This window comes from Lytechinus pictus, chromosome 13 (assembly GCF_037042905.1).
Source record: "Lytechinus pictus isolate F3 Inbred chromosome 13, Lp3.0, whole genome shotgun sequence".
Taxonomy (NCBI): domain Eukaryota; kingdom Metazoa; phylum Echinodermata; class Echinoidea; order Temnopleuroida; family Toxopneustidae; genus Lytechinus; species Lytechinus pictus.
In genome coordinates, this window is record NC_087257.1 from 21,245,129 (window position 1) to 21,266,106 (window position 20,978).

Consider the following 20,978-nt stretch of genomic DNA (forward strand, 5'->3'; position numbering starts at 1 on the left):
GAAAATATATTTTCTATGTTCTTGAATCCTTCTTTCATCGTGGAAGCGAAATCTCCCTATTTTGAAAAATGTTGAAGCTATCAAACCGAATAGGCAATACCCCCGATTCGATACCCACTCAGGTGTTCAGGGCGGTAACATCATCGGTTGGTTTGTGACGTCAGAGGCGATCCAGCTGATATGATTGGTACACGAAAGTGAGAACCAACCACCGACAATTTATGCAACGATATTTTGTCGGCTTGATATCAGTTCTGAGTTCAGTCATGATATGATCACTTTACCATCGATATTAGCCAAGCGATGTGTAGCAACCAGATGGATGGCATGTTTGGTCTCGAAAGACGAAAGAAATATTAACCGTTGGTGAGTACCATAGCATATATACTCTTCTCTTTTTCTTTTGCTTACCAATAAAAACGAATTTATGTGACTCAGTTTGATATGTATCGCCAACTGCATTTCGAAGCAGAGAATAGTTTGCCAATCTTGTTATTAAACTTGGAACAAGTTTGTTTCCTCAATATTAATGTATTCCAATATTTATTTTATCAACAAATGAAGAGCTCACTTGCAAAAGGGGTTAGGTCCATTTTTCATCAAATTTGATTTTTATGTCTCAATGTATAGATTTTCAGTAGCTCTATAATATGATACCAAAGAAAAGTTGAAATTCCTATTAAAAAGTGAACTAAACTGGCAAAGAAAAATCACTTTTTTTAAAAGGGGTTAGGTCCATTTCAGTTTAGTTGCAAAAGGGGTTAGGTCCACGCAGATTTTTTTGGAAAAGAATATCTTAAAAAATATGAAGACAGGTAGATTTCTCTTATACCCAATTTTATGTTCTCATGGTAGGGTATCATGAAAATTCAGTTTCGCATAATAATATTACAATATGGGATAATTAAAAAAAATATATTTTTGGAGTGGACCTAACCCCTTTTGCAACAAAACTCTTCTGAAGAACTCATTTGTCAAAAGGGGTTAGGTCCATTTTTCATAAATTTTTATTGTTTTCTGTCTCTAAACCTCTAAATTTTTAGTCACTCTGATGATACCAAAGACATTTTGAAATTCAAATTAAAACGTGAATGAAAGTGGCAAAGAAAAATCACACATTTAATCAAAAGAGATTGGATTCATTTCAGTTTACTTGCAAAAGGGGTTAGGTCCACAATGATATTTTTTTAGAATATATAGAAAACATTGAAGACAGGTAGATTTCTTTTATATCCAATTTTATGTTTACATGATAGGGTAGTACATCATGACAATTTAGTTTCTCATAGGAATATTGCAATAAGTGAGAACAAAAAACATGGTTTTTCTCGGAATGGTCCAAAGTGGACCTTACCCGTTTTGCAACTAAACTCTTCAAATCGTGAACATGCTTACATTGTAAGCCTAGTTTATGTCAGTCTTTTAATTGCTTTAACGGGTTTTTTTTTTACAATAAACCGTAAAATATATATGCATCGATTTTGTACGTACAGTAAGTACAACATTAATGTTTATTTCACGAGATAAAATATCTCTCCTTTTTTAGGAAAGATCCTCACAAAGTTCAATTCTTTTGGAGCATTGTCTTATTACCATATGCAAACTCAATTCAGATTGATTCCTATATAAGGTATACAGTGTTGACTGAACACATCTACTGTTGCAATTTATTTTCCAAATATGTTTCGTAGACATTTTGCATATTTTTTAAACAATGCTTTTAACTCGCGAAGCTTCATCCCTTTGGCCACATCTAGAATCATGTAGGATTGAAAAGAAAACTATCAAATCGTTATAGATTGATTGATTGATTTACACAACAATGGAATAATTTTTATACATCGAAAAAATAAAATTAGTAGACTTGAACAGGATAATACACAAAAGCTCAGGAACTTAGATCTAGATTAGTTTCCCATTGATTATTTTCAAATGAATATCAATTTCCCTGTTTAATTTCGTGTCTGAGAGCCTGAGTGTCATAATAATGAAAACATGGGTGAAATTATATTTGACAAGATTGATTTCGGGCAGAGTCTACCCTTTCAGATCCAATATTGGAATAATTGTGTAAATAGGAATTCCTTCCTTGAAATGCTGAAGTACCTTAATGACAATTATGCTGAAGCTGGAATAATGATATGCAGCGCCTAGAAAGGCATACAAGGTTTGTTTTAAGCTCTCTCATAAGAATGTTGCGAATTATCATTATGCATCTCAATGAAGATTTCGTGAAAACCACAAAGGATTGATTAATGAATTTCTATTTTTTTTTTCTGCTGTAACTTTCGCGCCACGCCACATGCTAGTATGTTACAGAATCACAGCGAAGTACAATTTCTGTAAAGTATGGTCAATGAATAGGGCATTATATAGAAAGTTGCATTAAATCATTTGTTGGGTGTTGGGTATTTATAGTTTGAAACCATTCACAGTTTCCGCGGGAGTGGCAAATTCAGGCCTAGGAGAAGTACAGAAATAAAATAGCAAACATTTCATTTGACAGTTTCGTGAGAAATTTATCAAAGGATGGCAGTTTTTTTTTTCTTTCAACCTTCAGTTCTGTGTCGTCAATATCTTAGTAGGTGCCTCACCTCCATTAGATGTGTATCATAGGTTCCATATAATTACATTCTAACGATTGATGTTCAATGGACATTATTTTCATTAACGTCTGCATGAATATTGAGTGAAGGGAAATTGATATTTCTACAAGCCAACGGTCATAGCCACAATGGAAATAATATTATCCGTCAAATATACCCGACAAGTCACATTTTTATTCATTCTCCAAAAAATGTTAAAATTCACAAAAAACGTGTCTCGACTATCTTATGGCCGCTAGCTTCACAACCCTGAACATTTTCTCCAAAAATATTATCAAGAAAATGACAATAATAGACTAACTCCACAAACCATATGCGACCGGTGACTAGTAAAGCTCTAATTTTATTACAAAAGCCTTTTGTTTTTGCTTTTTGTTAGAACCAACACTGTCTATGGTCAGTTTTAGATTTTACTATCGTTCTCTTTTAAAAGTACTCTGTATTTCTTACTTACATTAATGTCTGGTGAGGGCAGCTTGGTGTAAACGTCTGAAATATTGCGCTTATCCTAGTATTTGATGATCACTTTGTGATTATTTTCACTTTTAACTTTGTCCCAAATTCATTTTAACCTCCGTAACGAATACTGCCACAAGTTTTTTCTTCCTTTCAAACTGACTGATATTATATGATAATGTGTCTGCAAGTAGAGTGATATTCATTAATAAATAATTGATAGGGAATTATCATATGTGTTTCCTGTATTACCTGGAAATAAAGGACTATTCTAAAAAATTGAAATGTATGACTAAACAGCTTTAACATCCGTAACGCACCTTAAGAACATATGCACTTTGGCAATTCTGTTAAGGATTCAGTATTATATAGGATAAGAGACACCTTTCATAATAAATACAGTTTTCAAAGGTAGGGCTGCTAAATAAGGACCATGTTGGACCATAAAGCATAAAAACATTAACTTCCGTAACGCATTAACTTCTGTAACACTTTTTCTTGAATATGCTACAAATTTGTGCTATACTAAATCACTCCGGATCATACAGATATAAATCATATAAGGTACCCTCCACCTAGTTACCCATAAAAATAATAGCTATTCATCATTGTCAAATTATTATTACACACCTTATTTTCAACATCACTTTGAAAAGAGGGAAAATTGCCAACGAAAACAATTTCACGAGAATTATATACGATATTTAATGCTTTTGGAATTTTGAATAATTCATACTACAAATTTTGAATATTGGCATCTTCTTTAGAACTTAAAATTTCTAACTTCCTTTGCTATATAAAGTGTATTAACTTCCGTAACAATTACTGTTACGGAAGTTAATACACTTCTCTGCTATACTTTGCTGAGATTGATAGTACGATTCTAGTTCTAGAACACGTGACATGGCTTTGTCTAATGCTGAAGTCGGCAGAAACGGTGGAGAGAAAGGGAAGAAGGAGAAACAATTAAGTTTTCATGGACAAGGAAAGAGAAATAAAAACTATTTGCAATGACTCATGAGGAGGATTAATATATCACCAATCAAAAATGTGAGCGCAAAGCTCGAGCTAAAACTTTTGTATAGTCTAACCTGAAAACTTGACATTCTAAGCATTTTTTGTAAAAATAATCAGGATGTTATCTGAATAAACTATTAATGCGAGTACAAAGTGCTAGCTGATTTTTTTCGCATTCTGACTGAAAGCTTGACATTTTAAACACTCTTTGTACCAATTACAAGGATGGGTATCTTAATTGATGCGACTGTAATTTTTTATATTTTGATCTGAAAAAAAAAAAAATTTTGGACGTTTTTGTTTGAGAACAAGATATATATCCAATAAACAATTGTTGCAAAGGTAAAACGCGCGCTTTTTGAGGTTTAGACCCAGTTTAGACCCCAAAACGGGACATTCTATTAACTTATTGTAATCATAAAAAAGGATGGGTGTCTTGCTAAGGAAATGATGCGCATGCGAGTGCGAAGCGCGAGCTGAAAATATGTGTCATTCCAATATGAAAACCAGACATTTTAAGCACGCTTTCAAATAAAGAGGATATAAATTGAATAAAAAATAATTTCATGCAATAAAACACAAAAGAACAAGTGGGGATTACATGTACATGTATGTACACCATCAATCAACTCTTTTAATATTCATGAAGATATGCATAGACTAAACTGATTCACTAAAATAATGAAAATCTTTAAAATGACATAACTTCGTTATTCCTTGTTCGATTTTGATCATATTTGCAGTATTTTGTTTGTCTGATTAGCATCTGTTCAGATCATATTTTTCTCAGCCTGGATGACCCCTTTAATGCGCATGAAAAGCGCTGAAATAATTGATATAGGCCTACTGACATGAAAAGGGATATTTCAAACACTCACGGTTTGTTGGAATTTAGAAATGAAATACGTATTTCGATAATAAAACCTTTTGGCTATTCATCATTTTTTTAAATCACGAACATGATGCGTAATTGCGTATCTCGATGAAACAAGATAATTTAAAAAAATCGCGATTAGATCATATAGATTCCATTAATAATTTGTGTATTTGTGAATTTTTAGCCTCTTGTTTCATTCACCTTCCTTATCTATTATTCATTTCCCCATGTCCTTTTTTAATGTTTTTTCTTCTTCTTTTTTTCTCTCTATCTTTTTTGGCTATTGGCAAGCGGCGGGATTCCTCGTAACCCAGAGAACTCATCCTGGTTACGGGACTGCGATTGTTATATTTTTTTTATTGCCAGGAACTTTTAAGATGAACTGCAATTCTGTGGCCCGGTTATTCGGTTTTCTCATTCCAACTTTGAACAAGAACGACAACAAAAATTACAGTTTCCGTTTCCTGTTCTGTTTTTAACTTTTTTTTGGGGGGGGCTGGCAAATTAAGCTATGCGTTCCACATTTATCTTTATTTATTAAAAAAAGGTTATACGAATACCTAAATATGGATTTTCTTAAGCTAACAAAATAAATATTGCAATTTGTAACTTGATTTAACTTCCGTAACGAAGATTGACACGGGTAAATGCCACTCGAGGATTTGATGGTAACGTATCTTGGGATTCCCAGAATTGGCCATGCATTGCTTAGGATCTTGCTTAGGATTACTTAAGGCCAGAAACTTTTAAGATGAACTACAATTCTGTGGCCCGGTTATTCGGTTTTCTCATTCCAACTTTGAACAAGAACGACAACAAAAATGACAGTTGTCTGTTTCCTGTACTGTTCTTAACATTTTTTTTTTTTGGGGGGATGGAAAAATTAAGCAATGCGTTCCACATTCATCTTTAATAAATAAAAAAAAAATGTTATACGAATACCTTAATATGGATGTTCCTAAGCTAACAAAATAAGTATTGCAACTTGTAACTTGATTTAACTTCCGTAACGAATATTGACAAGGGTAAATACCATCGAGAGGATTTGATGGTAAACTATCTTTGGATTCCCAGAATTGGTCATGCATTGCTTAGGATCTCAGGTTATAGATGAAAAGTTATTTTAAGGTTGGCTTATTCAAATTGTGAACATTAAACTGAACTAAAGATGTGTAATGATTTTTATGGTACTTTTTGTTAAATGTTATTTGGTAAAATCCTGCTTCTGAAAAACAATAATGAATATTTTTTCTATCTTGCAAACATTTTGGCCCAGTAAATAAAATTGCTGATACCACACTTAAACTAAATTGTGTGCATTTGTATTTCAATCATTTCAAAAGTGATTTAATCGAGTAACATAATTGGGCAATGCTAACGATTAACCTCCGTAACATTGATATACAGTGCTTGAGTTAATCCGGTCAGTACTTCAAATTGACGCAACAGCGACTTGCCCCTTTTCTGTTGCCACTTTCTCATACATGGTACTTTCACAATATGCATCTTTTAACCCATTCTATAGACTTCATTTTTATGATTTTTCCCCCATCAATTGGTGCATTTTTCTGATAATGACCCTAAAACTATTTTCAAATACCTTTGATCCCCATACCATTCATATATCTGGAGGCGTTTTCAAAAATGAAATAAAAAAAACTCCATTAAATTCGATTTTTGCTTTCTATTTTTTCTCCTTCAAGGCGGAGAGTAGCTATCTCGATATCAAAAGACCTTTCAAGGACTGATCAATAAATCAGAAATCTACTCTACTCCAAGGACTTTTTACACAACCCCATGCCCGTACGATCTTCATTATCCAACACATAAAAATGTTCTTTTCATCCCATCAATTATCAACTGGATATCATATCGATTCCGAAGTAGTAATTGCTAATGGGTAAAGGCGCGTCCCCTATCTAAACAAAGGATTGCCACTTTTTTGTAATCTCTCTATTTCTCTCTCATTTTATGGTAATTTTGCTTTTCTGAAAGCTGAAATACGAGATCAAGTTGGGTCTGATTTCCGCTATAGTAACACAGTCATAACGGTGAATTCGACTTCAGACCGATCAAAGCTATTACGATATTACCAATGACATACCATCGGTCAGTTTGGAGTCGGTTTCGTTGGTGTGACTGTACAGCCTCTGAAAATAAATCTTTGTTTGGCAAGGTTAATTATATTTGTTTAGAGGTCGTAATACTACCTCATCCATCCAGAAGTGTGAAAGGGTAAAAATTTCACTTGTATTTATTGACTGTAAGAAATTCGCCGTATTTTATGCAAATTTGATTTCCTCGAGACCGTTGCTAATTGATCGGAATTACGAGTAACGTATACTAAAGGAGCGATCACAGGGGGTTTAAATGGCGATTCACGGCGTTTTGCGCCCTCCCAGAACTGCAGAAGTTGAATGCATTCAGTACCCGAAGAGGTGTTCTAGCTCAGTGGATAAGTCTCCAGACTTTGAACCTCAAGGTCCGGAGTTCGAATCCCAGTCCAGTACTCGCGTCCTTTGGCAAGGCGTTTATCTACATTTGCCACTTTGTATCCTTGTATCGGACAATCCGTACTTATGATTAGGCCTATATGTAAAGCTCATGCTACGTTGCTGTCATTAAACAAAATGAGATTATCGACCTATAAACCGAAAGATTATCATGTTTTGGTTCCCTTTTCGTGTAATAGACCTAGTAATGTCATTGAAATTTAAATGTTCATCTTCTAACTGCTCTTTATTCATATTCTGAATCCGCAGTGGTGGAGTGAAAGTAGAAATGGACTAGGCCATAACGATGGAAACTACTGCAACTGTGACGATCGGGGAGTTCTCCTCGAATAAGAACCCAACCGCAACTCAGTTCCTTGCATTAGACGCGTCGACACATTTTGAACCTGAAACGGTGAGTGACGTCACGACAGGGATGAATGACACGTGGTATGTTACAACTGGCGTACAGAATGCCACAATCGGTACGCAACCCTTGATTTTGAACGTGACAAATGGCTACGAAAACGTCAAATATAACGCAACGAGCGATACAACTAGTATGGCGACTGGCGAATTGAGTAGTCCAAGTGGCACTGACCACCTGTTGAATACAACCCAATGGACAGTTACTGATAACGCCACCCTTACGACGATGTCTACCTCTGAAGAATGGGTATGGTCTGCTGTTTCATTCGAGTGGTGGGAGATTATTCAGATTATTTTAGCCATCGTAGGCATCATCGGAAACTTTCTGGTCATGTTGGTCCTTTTTCGTCGAAAACGACAGAGTTACTCTACGGATACCCTGATAGCGGCGTTGGCTGCCGCTGACTTCACGACGTCGGTCTTCGTCATACCGCACCCGCATGCGGTGATGCTTCCGGATTCGCCATTGGGTCAGGTCTACTGTCGGATCATCCATTCCTCTGTGATCATGTGGATATCTATCTGTGCCTCGATATTCACCCTGACGACCATCTCGGTCGAGAGGCTACTCGCTATACGCTATCCATTCGTATTTCAGCGCGTATTTACATCACGTCGCATCGTCATCGCGATCATCATAATCTGGCTCGTAGCCGTCGCTATAAACTCGTTCAGTTTCTACATCCATTTCGTTCAGGATGGAACGTGCGTCACCGTCTTTCCGACGACAGCTATCCAAAAGGCCATCGGCGTAACGCTTTTTCTCGTAGAATACGTCGTCCCCGTCATCATAATGCTAACCGCCCACGCGTTGACGATATACAGTCTACGCCAGCGCGCGAGCCCGGTGACCGTCGGCCAAGAGCGAATGAAACACGCCCAGAAGTTGACGAAGGCACGACAACGCGTCCTCCAAATGCTCTTCATCGTCGTCATCACCTTCATCGTTTGTTGGACCCCAGATCAGTTCGGCTTTCTCGTGTTCAATCTCGGTGTCGTTGGCGTCAGGCACCTCTTTAGCCCCCTCTACCGTTGCTTTGTTGTCCTGGCTTTTGCAAACTCCTGCCTAAATCCCATCATCTACGCGTCCAGGAACCCACGGTTTCGGAAAGCCGTCACGGATATCTTCAAAGGCGTCTGCACACCTAGTGGACAGTCACTCTTTGCAGGATTCGATGACCATGATGACAGCAAGGAAGTGAATACAGGGGCTTCTGAATTACCAACAAATGACCAATCTCAATCGCAGGTTTAAGTAATTCTTCAATAAAGGCAAGCTTTTATGATTGCAACTTCTACGATTGTCGTCTTTTAGTTGCTAAAATGAAAACAAGAAATGAAAGTGGTTAAGCTTGATGCCCAAAAGGTACGAAAAATAACCTACATGTACATATACTTTTAATCCATGTATAAAATCCAGGATTTTTTTTGTTTGCGATGTTGACTAGAGTGTGCTATCTTCGATGAACTTGAATTGCATCTGGATCCAGGGTTTTCCAAAGGAGGGGGGGGACATTTTCATTCATAAAAAATATTGTTAATAAGCAACAATAAGGGTAATATAGGAGCGCCTTGAGCACCTAACAAGGTGGATATGTGCGCAATATAAATACCCTATATTATTATTATTATTAACAAAAAATGTGTTCACTCCCGACTGATGGTGAATTGTGTCAGAAAAATTTGACAAGTAAGAAAAAGGTCTTAAATTTTGTATATGCACGACATTTTCCACTAACAAATATTTCATATGGCTCTCAAGGGGGGTGGCACTGGCTGGAGGGATGTGCCCTTACCTGGATCCACCACTGATCTAGAATGTTCGCGAGTCTCCATTGACGAGTGGTGATAATAATCAATGATGATGATGACGATGATGACGGTGATGGTGGTGATGATGATGATGATGGTGGTGGTGATGATGATGATGATGGTGATGATGATAATCAATGAGGAAGATGATGATCCACAGCATTCATATTTCTGTTAAAAACATTCATAGGCGCCAGCTCATCCAATTAAGCTAATTATTACACATCTGCTGAAGTAAGTGAGTTTTGAGAAACGATTTGAAGAGTTCAATGTTGTCAATTTCACGGAGTGAAGAAGTGTCCTTCAAGGGTTGATCGTTGACAAGGTAGATCGCAAATCAAGTCATGAACACCAAAATATGTTGCAAAAAATCTTTCGAGCTTATTTTGTGCATTTTTCATCGCGTCTTGATGTACCTCTTCCATCCCTCATTGCCCACTTTCTTTCTCTTTTGCCCCCTCTTGATCCCTATCTCTACCCTCACGTTTTCCCTTTCCCAAAACATAAATACGGTATTGCTGATCAACTTTGGCAAGTTATATATTATTTTAAAATTTCGGATGTTCTTTTTCAAGCACAATAAAATTCTAACAATTCATTTTGGGCGACTTATTGTTAGTCTGCAGGCATAGACCCTGACTGAAACTTTAATCAACAAGTGGGTATCCACGCAAAGACTAGCACATACAAAACTTGCTGTTTCACGTTAGGGTCTGCATAATCTTCATAATCTTCCAAAAATAAATTCTCATGCTCAAAATCTATATAGTTTCACCTCATTTTTTCAGAGTCACTTTCAATCGGCTGGTAAACGTTGCCAATCAGCCTCCCAATGAAACTGCTGACCAGCGCGAGAGGGCCTTCAGTACACAATGCATTATAGGCTGCACATTCAGACTTTTAACTCGAGTGAAGGATTTGCATAGCAGACCAACTTATCGTTAATTTTGGAGCGGTTGGTCACACATTTTCACAATATATGCGTTACAGGATTCATCGCTATAGGTTTCACAGGCCTAATTCATTTCTCATAGACTCGTGTGTTAAAGTGGCACTTTAAAAAAAATTCATAAAAAATAAGGAGGGAATTCAAGGGTTGAATGTTTACTTCCAGTGGATAGGATACATGTCTGACATTCGATATCTGACCAGAAAAGGGTACCTCGACCGGCTCATTTTAAAAATAAATTGGCATTTATGAATACTACACCTGACGGGATCAAATTCGTCACTTCAGAGAGTAAAATGGCCCTAAATATTCCGCAAATAAAAAAATAGTTCCATAGTAGTGATATATCTTTCCAATGTGGAAAAAAAGAAGTTCAGTAGGTACCCCCCCTAGAATCAGTGTTAGATTGTCAGTCATATTAATTAATTTTTGTCAATCAGCAATATCAAATTTAAAAATTGAGAATGGGTTGGCTCGAATGAATATCTTTTGCCTGCCAGTTGTGATTAGGCCCGCGTAACCTATAGATATCATAAGGCTCGTCATCGCACAGTTCTATGAAAACATCTCTTGCATTGAATTTAATTCATCTAACTTTAAATTTTGTATTTCATTTTACATTTCAAACCATATTTGTATATATAATATATATTATCATCGCAAATTAAGATCTGTTAGACTAATTCGCTGGTGCTGGCAATATCAAACACTTTTCAATTGGATTCAATAATGTTGTACATTTCGTATATTTTATTAGAATGACTTTTAATTCTACAACTATTCCCATTACTTTATGACACTCTGTATTATATTTCTATGTAAAAATGTATGTGAGATTGTGAAGATAAATAAAATAAGACGCCAAAAACAACAACGACAACAACGCCCCAATATAGTTGGTGCGGTTATTTTTTATCAATGCTAATTAAATAAATTGCTTATAACGACAGAGAATTGATGCCATTAATGTTTAAGAAGAAAAAATCATATTCCCTCGAATATAGGTCGTTTTGGAGGCCGGCCACACGATTGAAATTTCTGACCATCTCGTTTTCTTTTAAGAGCGGGAACGTTTCAACGACAAATTATACATACGCTTCTGATTCATCGCTCGAAGCAAGACCTCGTTTAATTATTTATTGAAATTATATTATTAATGGTCCCTTTAGTTTAATTTGCACTAAAGTACCATTAAAGATTAATATGCTTAATCCCCGGTAAAGGCCCGGTCAATGCATTGGCGTATCTAGAGCTGGGTGGATTACAGGAGCGACAAGAAGAATTTTTCAACGGCGTAATCACCTAAAAAAATTGCAGGAGCACATCATAACGTATGGGTTGATATTTCTTAAAAGTCACAGGCGAACGAGCCTTAATGAAATTAAAAATGAACTTTTTTTTAAACTAAACGATGTTTAAAGTTTATTTTCATTTGGTCCTATACCAATCCGTCCAATTGCCAACTCGTGTACGATCATATTTTGGTCTACCATCAGTTTGTCAAATATCCACATGGTCTAATTGCCACTTCGTCCACTCATCATTTCGTCTAATAACCAGTTGGTCCAATAGCCATTAGTCCATATACCATTTGGTCTAATTAGACTAAGTGTTAATTGGGCAAAATTAATGAAATGAAATGATTATTAGACCAACTGGTTATGAGACGAAATGATCACAGACGAACTGGTGATTAGACGAAGTGATGATTGGACCAAATGGTTATTGGACCAAATGGCTGTAAGACGAAATGTTGATGGACGGAATGACATTAGACTAAATGAAGGTAGACCATGCGGTGAGTGGACAAGTTGGCAGTGGATGAATTGGCAATTTACCAATGTTCAACATCTCTTCATTTCCTTTATATAGCTGAGGACCACGGAACAATTTTGAAAGAGGGGGGGGGGGGGTAGCCAAACGTGGGCGTGCTACAAAGAATAATAATCATGCAAACACTCACAATCAGATGCTTATTTTTCGGTTTTTTTTACACGAACGAAAAGTGGGAGCTGGAGCCCCCGTCCCGTGGTCTCTACTTTTCTGTTTTTTATTCTCCTCCCCCCCCCCTTGTTCTTTGTGGAAAAACTTGTGGAAAAGGCCTTACAGAAACCCCAACTCTTATTATAATTGAGAGTGCATGGTATGTTTTTAGGGGGCCATGGACGTAATTGATGGGTTTTTTTTCTCTTTACATTTCTGTCTTTGGGAACCTGTTCACTATTGCATCGAAAATAAACCCCGAGATTCAGATTTCCTTTTCTACTTACAATCAAATGCATTAATTTGTCATTTTCATGACCCACAATGGAAACAGGGCAGAAAATACCTCATGTTGATAGTAAACTGTTTAGGCCTATGTGTTATTTCACTCATATGTTCAAGTCAACGAACTTTATAGCTGAAATCGCAATACTTGGGGGTCTATCTCACGAAGCTTTGGTATAAGATTTTTTATGAAGTGGATGCATGGTGTTCATGCCATTATATCACGCGACAGCAAAATCATGAGAATTAAGTTTGTGAACGGAAACTTTGAAAATAATTGAACCTGATAGCTTGTCATATATCAAAATAGTGGAAAATTTCACAATAGAATTATTTTTCCATCAACGGTTTACAGATTCGTATGCATAATCAAACGTGTCAAAGAACTGAAGAAAAAAAAAACAATTGGAGAACCTGGGTATCGATCCCAGTACTTCTCGAATGCAAATCGAGCGCTCTACCACTTGAGCTAGTCCCCCTTCTTAAGAAACTCTGAAGACAATCTTGATATATATGAAGTGATTTAGTTGGTAAAGAAACTGTCACACCTGAACGACTTTGCCACCGTCGATATGTCGACGTAGATTTATTGCAAGCCGTTTTATCCTTTAACCATATTCAGGCATCAAGAATTGGCAGTTGTTACGAGCACAAAATGATTTCCCATAAAATATATAGCGAAAAAAAGACAAATGCACCTTTTTTCCAATGGCGCGCGATGGAGTCGTCAACAGTGGAAATTTAAAGACGTCTAAGTTTTTGAAATGCCGTAATAACTTTGAATGTAAAATTACCTTATTTTATATTTTACTTGTATATCATTTGTTTTTCAACATAATTTATACAGAAATAAAAGGGAACATTCGGCAAGTCTGTTTTTAATTTTTTAATCATTTCCAGTTGTAACAATAGACATTTCAAAAATAAGTAAAGTACAGTATAAAGAGAGATGGTCAGATGACAAGATCTCGGATCCGAGATCTTGTCATCTGATCATCTCTCCCACATGATTTTGATTAGAGCGGTGGTAGAGCGCTCGCTTATCAGCGAGAGGTACTGAGATCGATGCCCAGGTCCCAGGTCATCCAGCTAATATTTGTTTTATTCTATTCAATGCAAAAGATGATGTGATAATTCGTAAAATCAGACATCACTGAGAAAAGACGATTTTAAAATCATTTAGGACTCTTATTTAATGCCGAAGCCTGCACAAGACCGATAAAGGGCCAACGCGTTCAGGTGTGAAAGGGACTATTATTCAAAATGCCAAAACATTAAATTGCTCCATGATAGGCTCGATGTAGATCGAAAAGGACTAAATCACTCAGGCATGTCTTTTAAAAAGGATGATAAATCCCGAGGTATGCCAACGTACGCATTGCATAGGCCTATGGCAAGCCGTTTTTACAATTTAATCCAATTTGTCTAGATATCTCAAGAATTCGATTTTTTAATATAACAATGCATTTCTTCATTTCAAGGAATAATGTTTTTGCTGTTAAGATAGGGCAATATTGTTGATGTCAAGAACTTACTTATTTTTTTGTATTCCAAGAAATTTAAATGATGAAAAGACCTGTCATAAATGTGTCGGAATATAGGCTATATGCTAATACGAAGTTGTTCAGGTGTGGCAGTTTCTTTACCAACTAAATCACTAAATCAAGATTGTCTTCACAGTTTTAAGAAGGGGGACTAGCTCAAATGGTATAGCGCTCGATTTGCATTCGAGAGGTACTGTGATCGATACCCAGGTTCTCCAACTAAATATTTTTTAAATTCAGTTCTAAAGAACATGTGACATGCGTTAATGAAAACATAGCTATCCAGGCCCTACCACAGGAGACGTCGTAAAGCCACCACACACCTAAAGCCCCTTTCACAATTGACGTACGACCTGTTTACGACCACCTGCAACAGTTTTTTCTTGTTGTTGCACGATCGATCCCTTGGTGTCTTGCGAGCACTCCCAGTCGTTGTAGACGAATAGAATTATTTTTTCATCAACGGTTTACAGATTCGTATGCATAATCAAACGTGTCAAAGAACTGAAGAAAAAAAAACAATTGGAGAACCTGGGTATCGATCCCAGTACTTCTCGAATGCAAATCGAGCGCTCTACCACTTGAGCTAGTCCCCCTTCTTAAGAAACTCTGAAGACAATCTTGATATATATGAAGTGATTTAGTTGGTAAAGAAACTGTCACACCTGAACGACTTTGCCACCGTCGATATGTTGACGTAGATTTATTGCAAGCCGTTTTATCCTTTAACCATATTCAGGCATCAAGAATTGGCAGTTGTTACGAGCACAAAATGATTTCCCATAAAATATATAGCGAAAAAAAGACAAATGCACCTTTTTTCCAATGGCGCGCGATGGAGTCGTCAACAGTGGAAATTTAAAGACGTCTAAGTTTTTGAAATGCCATAATAACTTTGAATGTAAAATTACCTTATTTTATATTATACTTGTATATCATTTGTTTTTCAACATAATTTATACAGAAATAAAAGGGAACATTCGGCAAGTCTGTTTTTAATTTTTTAATCATTTCCAGTTGTAACAATAGACATTTCAAAAATAAGTAAAGTACAGTATAAAGAGAGATGGTCAGATGACAAGATCTCGGATCCGAGATCTTGTCATCTGATCATCTCTCCCACATGATTTTGATTAGAGCGGTGGTAGAGCGCTTGCTTATCAGCGAGAGGTACTGAGATCGATGCCCAGGTCCCAGGTCATCCAGCTAATATTTGTTTTATTCTATTCAATGCAAAAGATGATGTGATAATTCGTAAAATCAGACATCACTGAGAAAAGACGATTTTAAAATCATTTAGGACTCTTATTTAATGCCGAAGCCTGCACAAGACCGATAAAGGGCCAACGCGTCTAATTAGACTAAGTGTTAATTGGGCAAAATTAATGAAATGAAATGATTATTAGACCAACTGGTTATGAGACGAAATGATCACAGACGAACTGGTGATTAGACGAAGTGATGATTGGACCAAATGGTTATTGGACCAAATGGCTGTAAGACGAAATGTTGATGGACGGAATGACATTAGACTAAATGAAGGTAGACCATGCGGTGAGTGGACAAGTTGGCAGTGGATGAATTGGCAATTTACCAATGTTCAACATCTCTTCATTTCCTTTATATAGCTTTGGACCACGGAACAATTTTGAAAGAGGGGGGGGGGGTAGCCAAACGTGGGCGTGCTACAAAGAATAATAATCATGCAAACACTCACAATCAGATGCTTATTTTTCGGTTTTTTTTTACACGAACGAAAAGTGGGAGCTGGAGCCCCCGTCCCGTGGTCTCTACTTTTCTGTTTTTTATTCTCCTCCCCCCCCCCTTGTTCTTTGTGGAAAAACTTGTGGAAAAGGCCTTACAGAAACCCCAACTCTTATTATAATTGAGAGTGCATGGTATGTTTTTAGGGGGCCATGGACGTAATTGATGGGGTTTTTTTCTCTTTACATTTCTGTCTTTGGGAACCTGTTCACTATTGCATCGAAAATAAACCCCGAGATTCAGATTTCCTTTTCTACTTACAATCAAATGCATTAATTTGTCATTTTCATGACCCACAATGGAAACAGGGCAGAAAATACCTCATGTTGATAGTAAACTGTTTAGGCCTATGTGTTATTTCACTCATATGTTCAAGTCAACGAACTTTATAGCTGAAATCGCAATACTTGGGGGTCTATCTCACGAAGCTTTGGTATAAGATTTTTTATGAAGTGGATGCATGGTGTTCATGCCATTATACCACGCGACAGCAAAATCATGAGAATTAAGTTTGTGAACGGAAACTTTGAAAATAATTGAACCTGATAGCTTGTCATATATCAAAATAGTGGAAAATTTCACAATAGAATTATTTTTCCATCAACGGTTTACAGATTCGTATGCATAATCAAACGTGTCAAAGAACTGAAGAAAAAAAAACAATTGGAGAACCTGGGTATCGATCCCAGTACCTCTCGAATGCAAATCGAGCGCTCTACCATCTGAGCTAGTCCCCCTTCTTAAAACTGTGTTCAGACAATCTTGATTTAATTATTTAGTTGGTAAAGAAACTGTCACACCTGAATAACATCGTATTAGCATAATGGCTTATATCTCGACACATTTATGACAGGTCTTTTCATCATTTAAATTTCTTGGAATAAAAAAATAAGTAAGTTCTTGACATCAACGATATTGCCATATCTTAACAGCATAACATTATTCCTTGAAATGAAGAAATGTATTTTTATATTAAAAAGAATTCTTGAGATATCTGGACAAATTGGATTAAATTGTAAAAGCGGCTTGCCATAGGCCTACATGCAATGTGTACGTCATGGGTGTCGATCGGTATTCTTGGTTGGGGGGGGGGATGATTGACACAGATGTTCTTGTGGATGGGGATCTTTAAACATTACCCCCACTAAAATCACAAGTAAGGACATTTGGGAGTGGTTCACGGCATTGGGGGGGGGGGGTACCAGCAAAATTTTGGAGTCACTAAGTGAACGCGCGAAGCGCGCTCAGTTGCCAGGTATACTGACCTAATAGGGACATTTTAAGGACAGTGCCATTAAATGGATATGTATCTCACTGCTCAAATAATGCGAGCGCGAAGCGCGAGCTGAAAATTTTTGATATGCAGACCAAAAAAAGGACATTATAAGCAAATTTTTGTAATCATGATACATACCTGTCTCGCTAAACAAACAATGCGAGCGCGAAGCGCGAGCTGAAATTTTTGTAAATATTTACCCCAAACAAGGACATGTAAAGGACTATATTTTAGGAATCCATTAAGAGTATACATATCTCACCATAGTCATCTAATGCGAGTGCAAAGCGCTTGGTGATTTTGCTACATCTAAACACATGAAGCACTTTTTGTAGTCATTGTAATCATGATAATACGCATCTCACTCATCAAATATTGCGAGCGCGAAGCGCGAAGCGTGAGCTGAAAATTTAGGATATTCAGACCTGAAGAGAGGCATTCTAAGGCCTGTTTGTAAGAATTCACTAAGACCATACGATACGTATTTCACTAAACAAATGATGCGATCGAAAATTTTTGATATTCAGATCAGAAAAAGGGACATTTTAAGGACTGATTTTTAGGAATTCATGAAGAGCAGTCATATCTCACCAATCTACCAGTGCGAACGTAAGCACGGACAGGAAATGTTTTCTATTAACACCTTAAAATGGGACAATCACTTTAAGTAGTCATGAAAAAGAACCATATGTCACTACATAAAACAATAATAAGTCGAAGTGCGAGGAAATATATTTGGTGTATATTGACTTAAAAACGTTAAACAGACAATGCGAGTACCGGGAACAATGAAGAAATCTAGACCTGAGCAAAATAAAGTTATGAAAAAATGTTTCTTATGTATTATAACATAACATTATTATAATATAACATTATAATGAACAATAATTTCTTCATTCCCACTACGTTTCTCTTCCTTTCTCCTCTTCCCCGTTTTTTTTGTTTGCCAGCCGATTGGGGGGCACGTGCCCCCATGCCCCCCCCCCCCCGTAGTTACGCCACTGTGTTCTTGGAAATTCTTTCATTATTGCAGTGTACTGTACTTATAATTTTTTTTTGAAAATTCAATTTGTGTTACAAGTAAGCCTATTCTAAACTCATACGAAAGAAAAAATGACAAAAATTGTCTGGACCATGTACAAAGTGACCTGTTTATTGGACATGATGTATACAACTTCTCTCTTAAATCTAACCCGACTGGCGATATCTTTTTTCTTCTTAATGTATGATGATAAAATGCAGATTCGGACAAATTAAGACTAGCACAAATTACAAACTGTGTGGCTTCTCGTGCGCAATCGGGCTTACCGCCATTCCTTAGACGATTTTAACCCTGGATTTTAACATGTTTTAAATGCTTTATAAGTGCATAAAGCAAAAACAAACATAAAAACAATCAAAACTCAACTGTCATGTTATGATATTTCTCCAACATTTTCTTGAACCATCAGTGTGTAATATCAGCTAATATATGTGTTAAAATGAAATTTACGTACCGCATGAGTGTGCTCATATAGAATGCAAAACTGTCATCCCTTTCCAAACTCAAAAGAGATTTCTTTTTGCCAAAATAAGAAAGAGCCAATCAAGTTTAGTTATTCAAGTCCATAACAATAACAAGAATAACATGGGGGAAAAAATCCGATGTTCATATCCGAAGATACGCTTTAGAGAGAAATGAATGATTATTCTTTCTGAAACCATTAATTGATTTCACTTATTAAAAATTGTAAAAATATGATCATATTACCACTGGTGGGATGGAACACCCTATCAACAAAAGTTGTTTTTCGTCGGGGTCCTTTTATGTCATGTGTTAAAAAATATCATATACGTAAACATTTCATTCTTTTTCATCCTGAACCTCCACCCATCTGTTTAAAAGTCCTGGAAAAGAACGTTTTTATTTAATAACAATATACACAAATTGCGAGGGAAACAAACTGATTGATGGCATACTATAATCATCACTATAATCATCATGATCAAACCTTTACATTTTTCATCATCGTTATTATAAATTTTCTACCCTAAATTATTGGGGGGATGATAATACAGGCCATCCCCCCACTTGAAATATTGGGGGGGGGGGGGGGATATATCCCCCCATCCCCCCGTGATCGACACCCATGGTGTACGTTGGCATACCTCGGGATTTGTCATCCGTGTTTGAAAGACATGCCTGAGCGATTTAGTCCTTTTCGATCTACATCGAGCCAATCATGGAGCAATTTAATGTTTAGGCATTTGAATAATAGTCCCTTTCACACCTGAACGCGTTGGTCCTGTAACGGTCTTGTGCAGGCTTCTGCATAAAATTAAAGTCCTAAATGATTTGAAAATCGTCTTTTCTCAGTGATGTCTGATTTTACGAATTATCACATCGTCTTTTGCATTGAATAGAATAAAACAAATATTAGCTTGAGGACCTGGGCATCGATCTCAGTACCTCTCGCTTATAAGCGAGCGCTCTACCACCGCTCTACATCATGTGGGAGAGATGATCAGATGACAAGATCTCGGATCCGAGATCTTGTCAACTGATCATCTCTCTTTATACTGTACTTTACTTATTTTTGAAATGTCTATTGTTACAACTGGAAATGATTTTTTATGTATGAATATTATGTACTTTAACAGGCGGACATCGATTAAAAACTGCCTTGCCGAATGCTTCCTTTTATTCCTTTATAAATATGTTGAGAAACAAAATACAAATTATTATGAAATAAGGTCTTTTACATTCAAAGTTATTATGGCATTTCAAATACGTCTTATACGTATTATGGCATTTCAAATACGTCTTTAAGTTTCCAGTGTTAACGACTCCACCGCCGCCGTTGGCAAGTGCGGAAATCTCGCCCCAAAGTAGGGGGGGGGACCAGGGGCTGGAAAATTTGACAAGTAAAATAAAGGAAAAGTTAAAACCCCAAATGTAAGGTCGTTTCTACCAAAATAAATTTGACAAGCAAAAATAAAGTTATCACTCCAAATTCAAGGCCGTTTCTTCCAAAATGCACGTATTACTTTGATTTTGAATGATGTATTTCTTTCCATCATAAAATACCAAAAAATAGTAGGGGGCATTTGATGTTGTGTCCCCCCTACTATTTTAGGTAGGGGGACGCGTCCCCCTGTCCCTCCTGGGATTTCCGCCCATGGCCATTGGGGAAAAGGGTGCATTTGTCTTGTTTCTGATATATATCGGGAAATTATTTTGTGCTCGTAACAACTGCCAATTATTGATGCCTGAATATGGTTAAATGACAAAACGGCTTGCAATAAATCTACGTCGGCATATCGTGGCAAAGTCGTTCAGGTGTGATAGATTCTTTACCAACTAAATCACTTCATATAAATCAAGACTGTCTTCAGAATTCTTTAAGAAGGGGGACTAGCTCAAGTGGTAGAGCGCTCGATTTGCATTCGAGAAGTACTGGGATCGATACCCAGGTTCTCCAACTAATTTTTTTAGTTCAGTTCTAAAG

At 36.7% G+C, this 20,978-nt stretch overlaps 1 protein-coding gene and 4 non-coding genes across 5 annotated transcripts; 2 read left to right on the forward strand and 3 right to left on the reverse strand.

Annotated features, from left to right (window-relative positions):
* Positions 1-250: 250 nt before the first annotated feature.
* LOC129283676 (galanin receptor 2a-like) lies at positions 251-11,501 on the forward strand. The gene is made up of 2 exons (XM_064108728.1): positions 251-366; positions 7,719-11,501. The coding sequence occupies exon 2, from the start codon at positions 7,756-7,758 to the stop codon at positions 9,130-9,132; it is 1,377 nt and encodes a 458-aa protein (XP_063964798.1). The 5' UTR covers positions 251-366; positions 7,719-7,755; the 3' UTR covers positions 9,133-11,501.
* Positions 11,502-13,312: 1,811 nt separating this feature from the next.
* On the reverse strand, positions 13,313-13,385 carry TRNAA-UGC (transfer RNA alanine (anticodon UGC)). The gene has a single exon. It is a non-coding gene; the product is annotated as a tRNA-Ala (tRNA).
* A 1,588-nt stretch (positions 13,386-14,973) lies between these two features.
* On the reverse strand, positions 14,974-15,046 carry TRNAA-UGC (transfer RNA alanine (anticodon UGC)). Its single transcript has one exon. It is a non-coding gene; the product is annotated as a tRNA-Ala (tRNA).
* A 1,832-nt stretch (positions 15,047-16,878) lies between these two features.
* Positions 16,879-16,951, reverse strand: TRNAA-UGC (transfer RNA alanine (anticodon UGC)). Its single transcript has one exon. It is a non-coding gene; the product is annotated as a tRNA-Ala (tRNA).
* A 3,927-nt stretch (positions 16,952-20,878) lies between these two features.
* Positions 20,879-20,951, forward strand: TRNAA-UGC (transfer RNA alanine (anticodon UGC)). The gene has a single exon. It is a non-coding gene; the product is annotated as a tRNA-Ala (tRNA).
* The last annotated feature ends 27 nt before the right edge of the window (positions 20,952-20,978 follow it).

Coding starts and splice junctions, on each gene's coding strand:
- LOC129283676 (XM_064108728.1), top strand. CDS start 7,756: ATGGAAACTACTGCAACTGTGACGATCGGGGAGTTCTCCTCGAATAAG.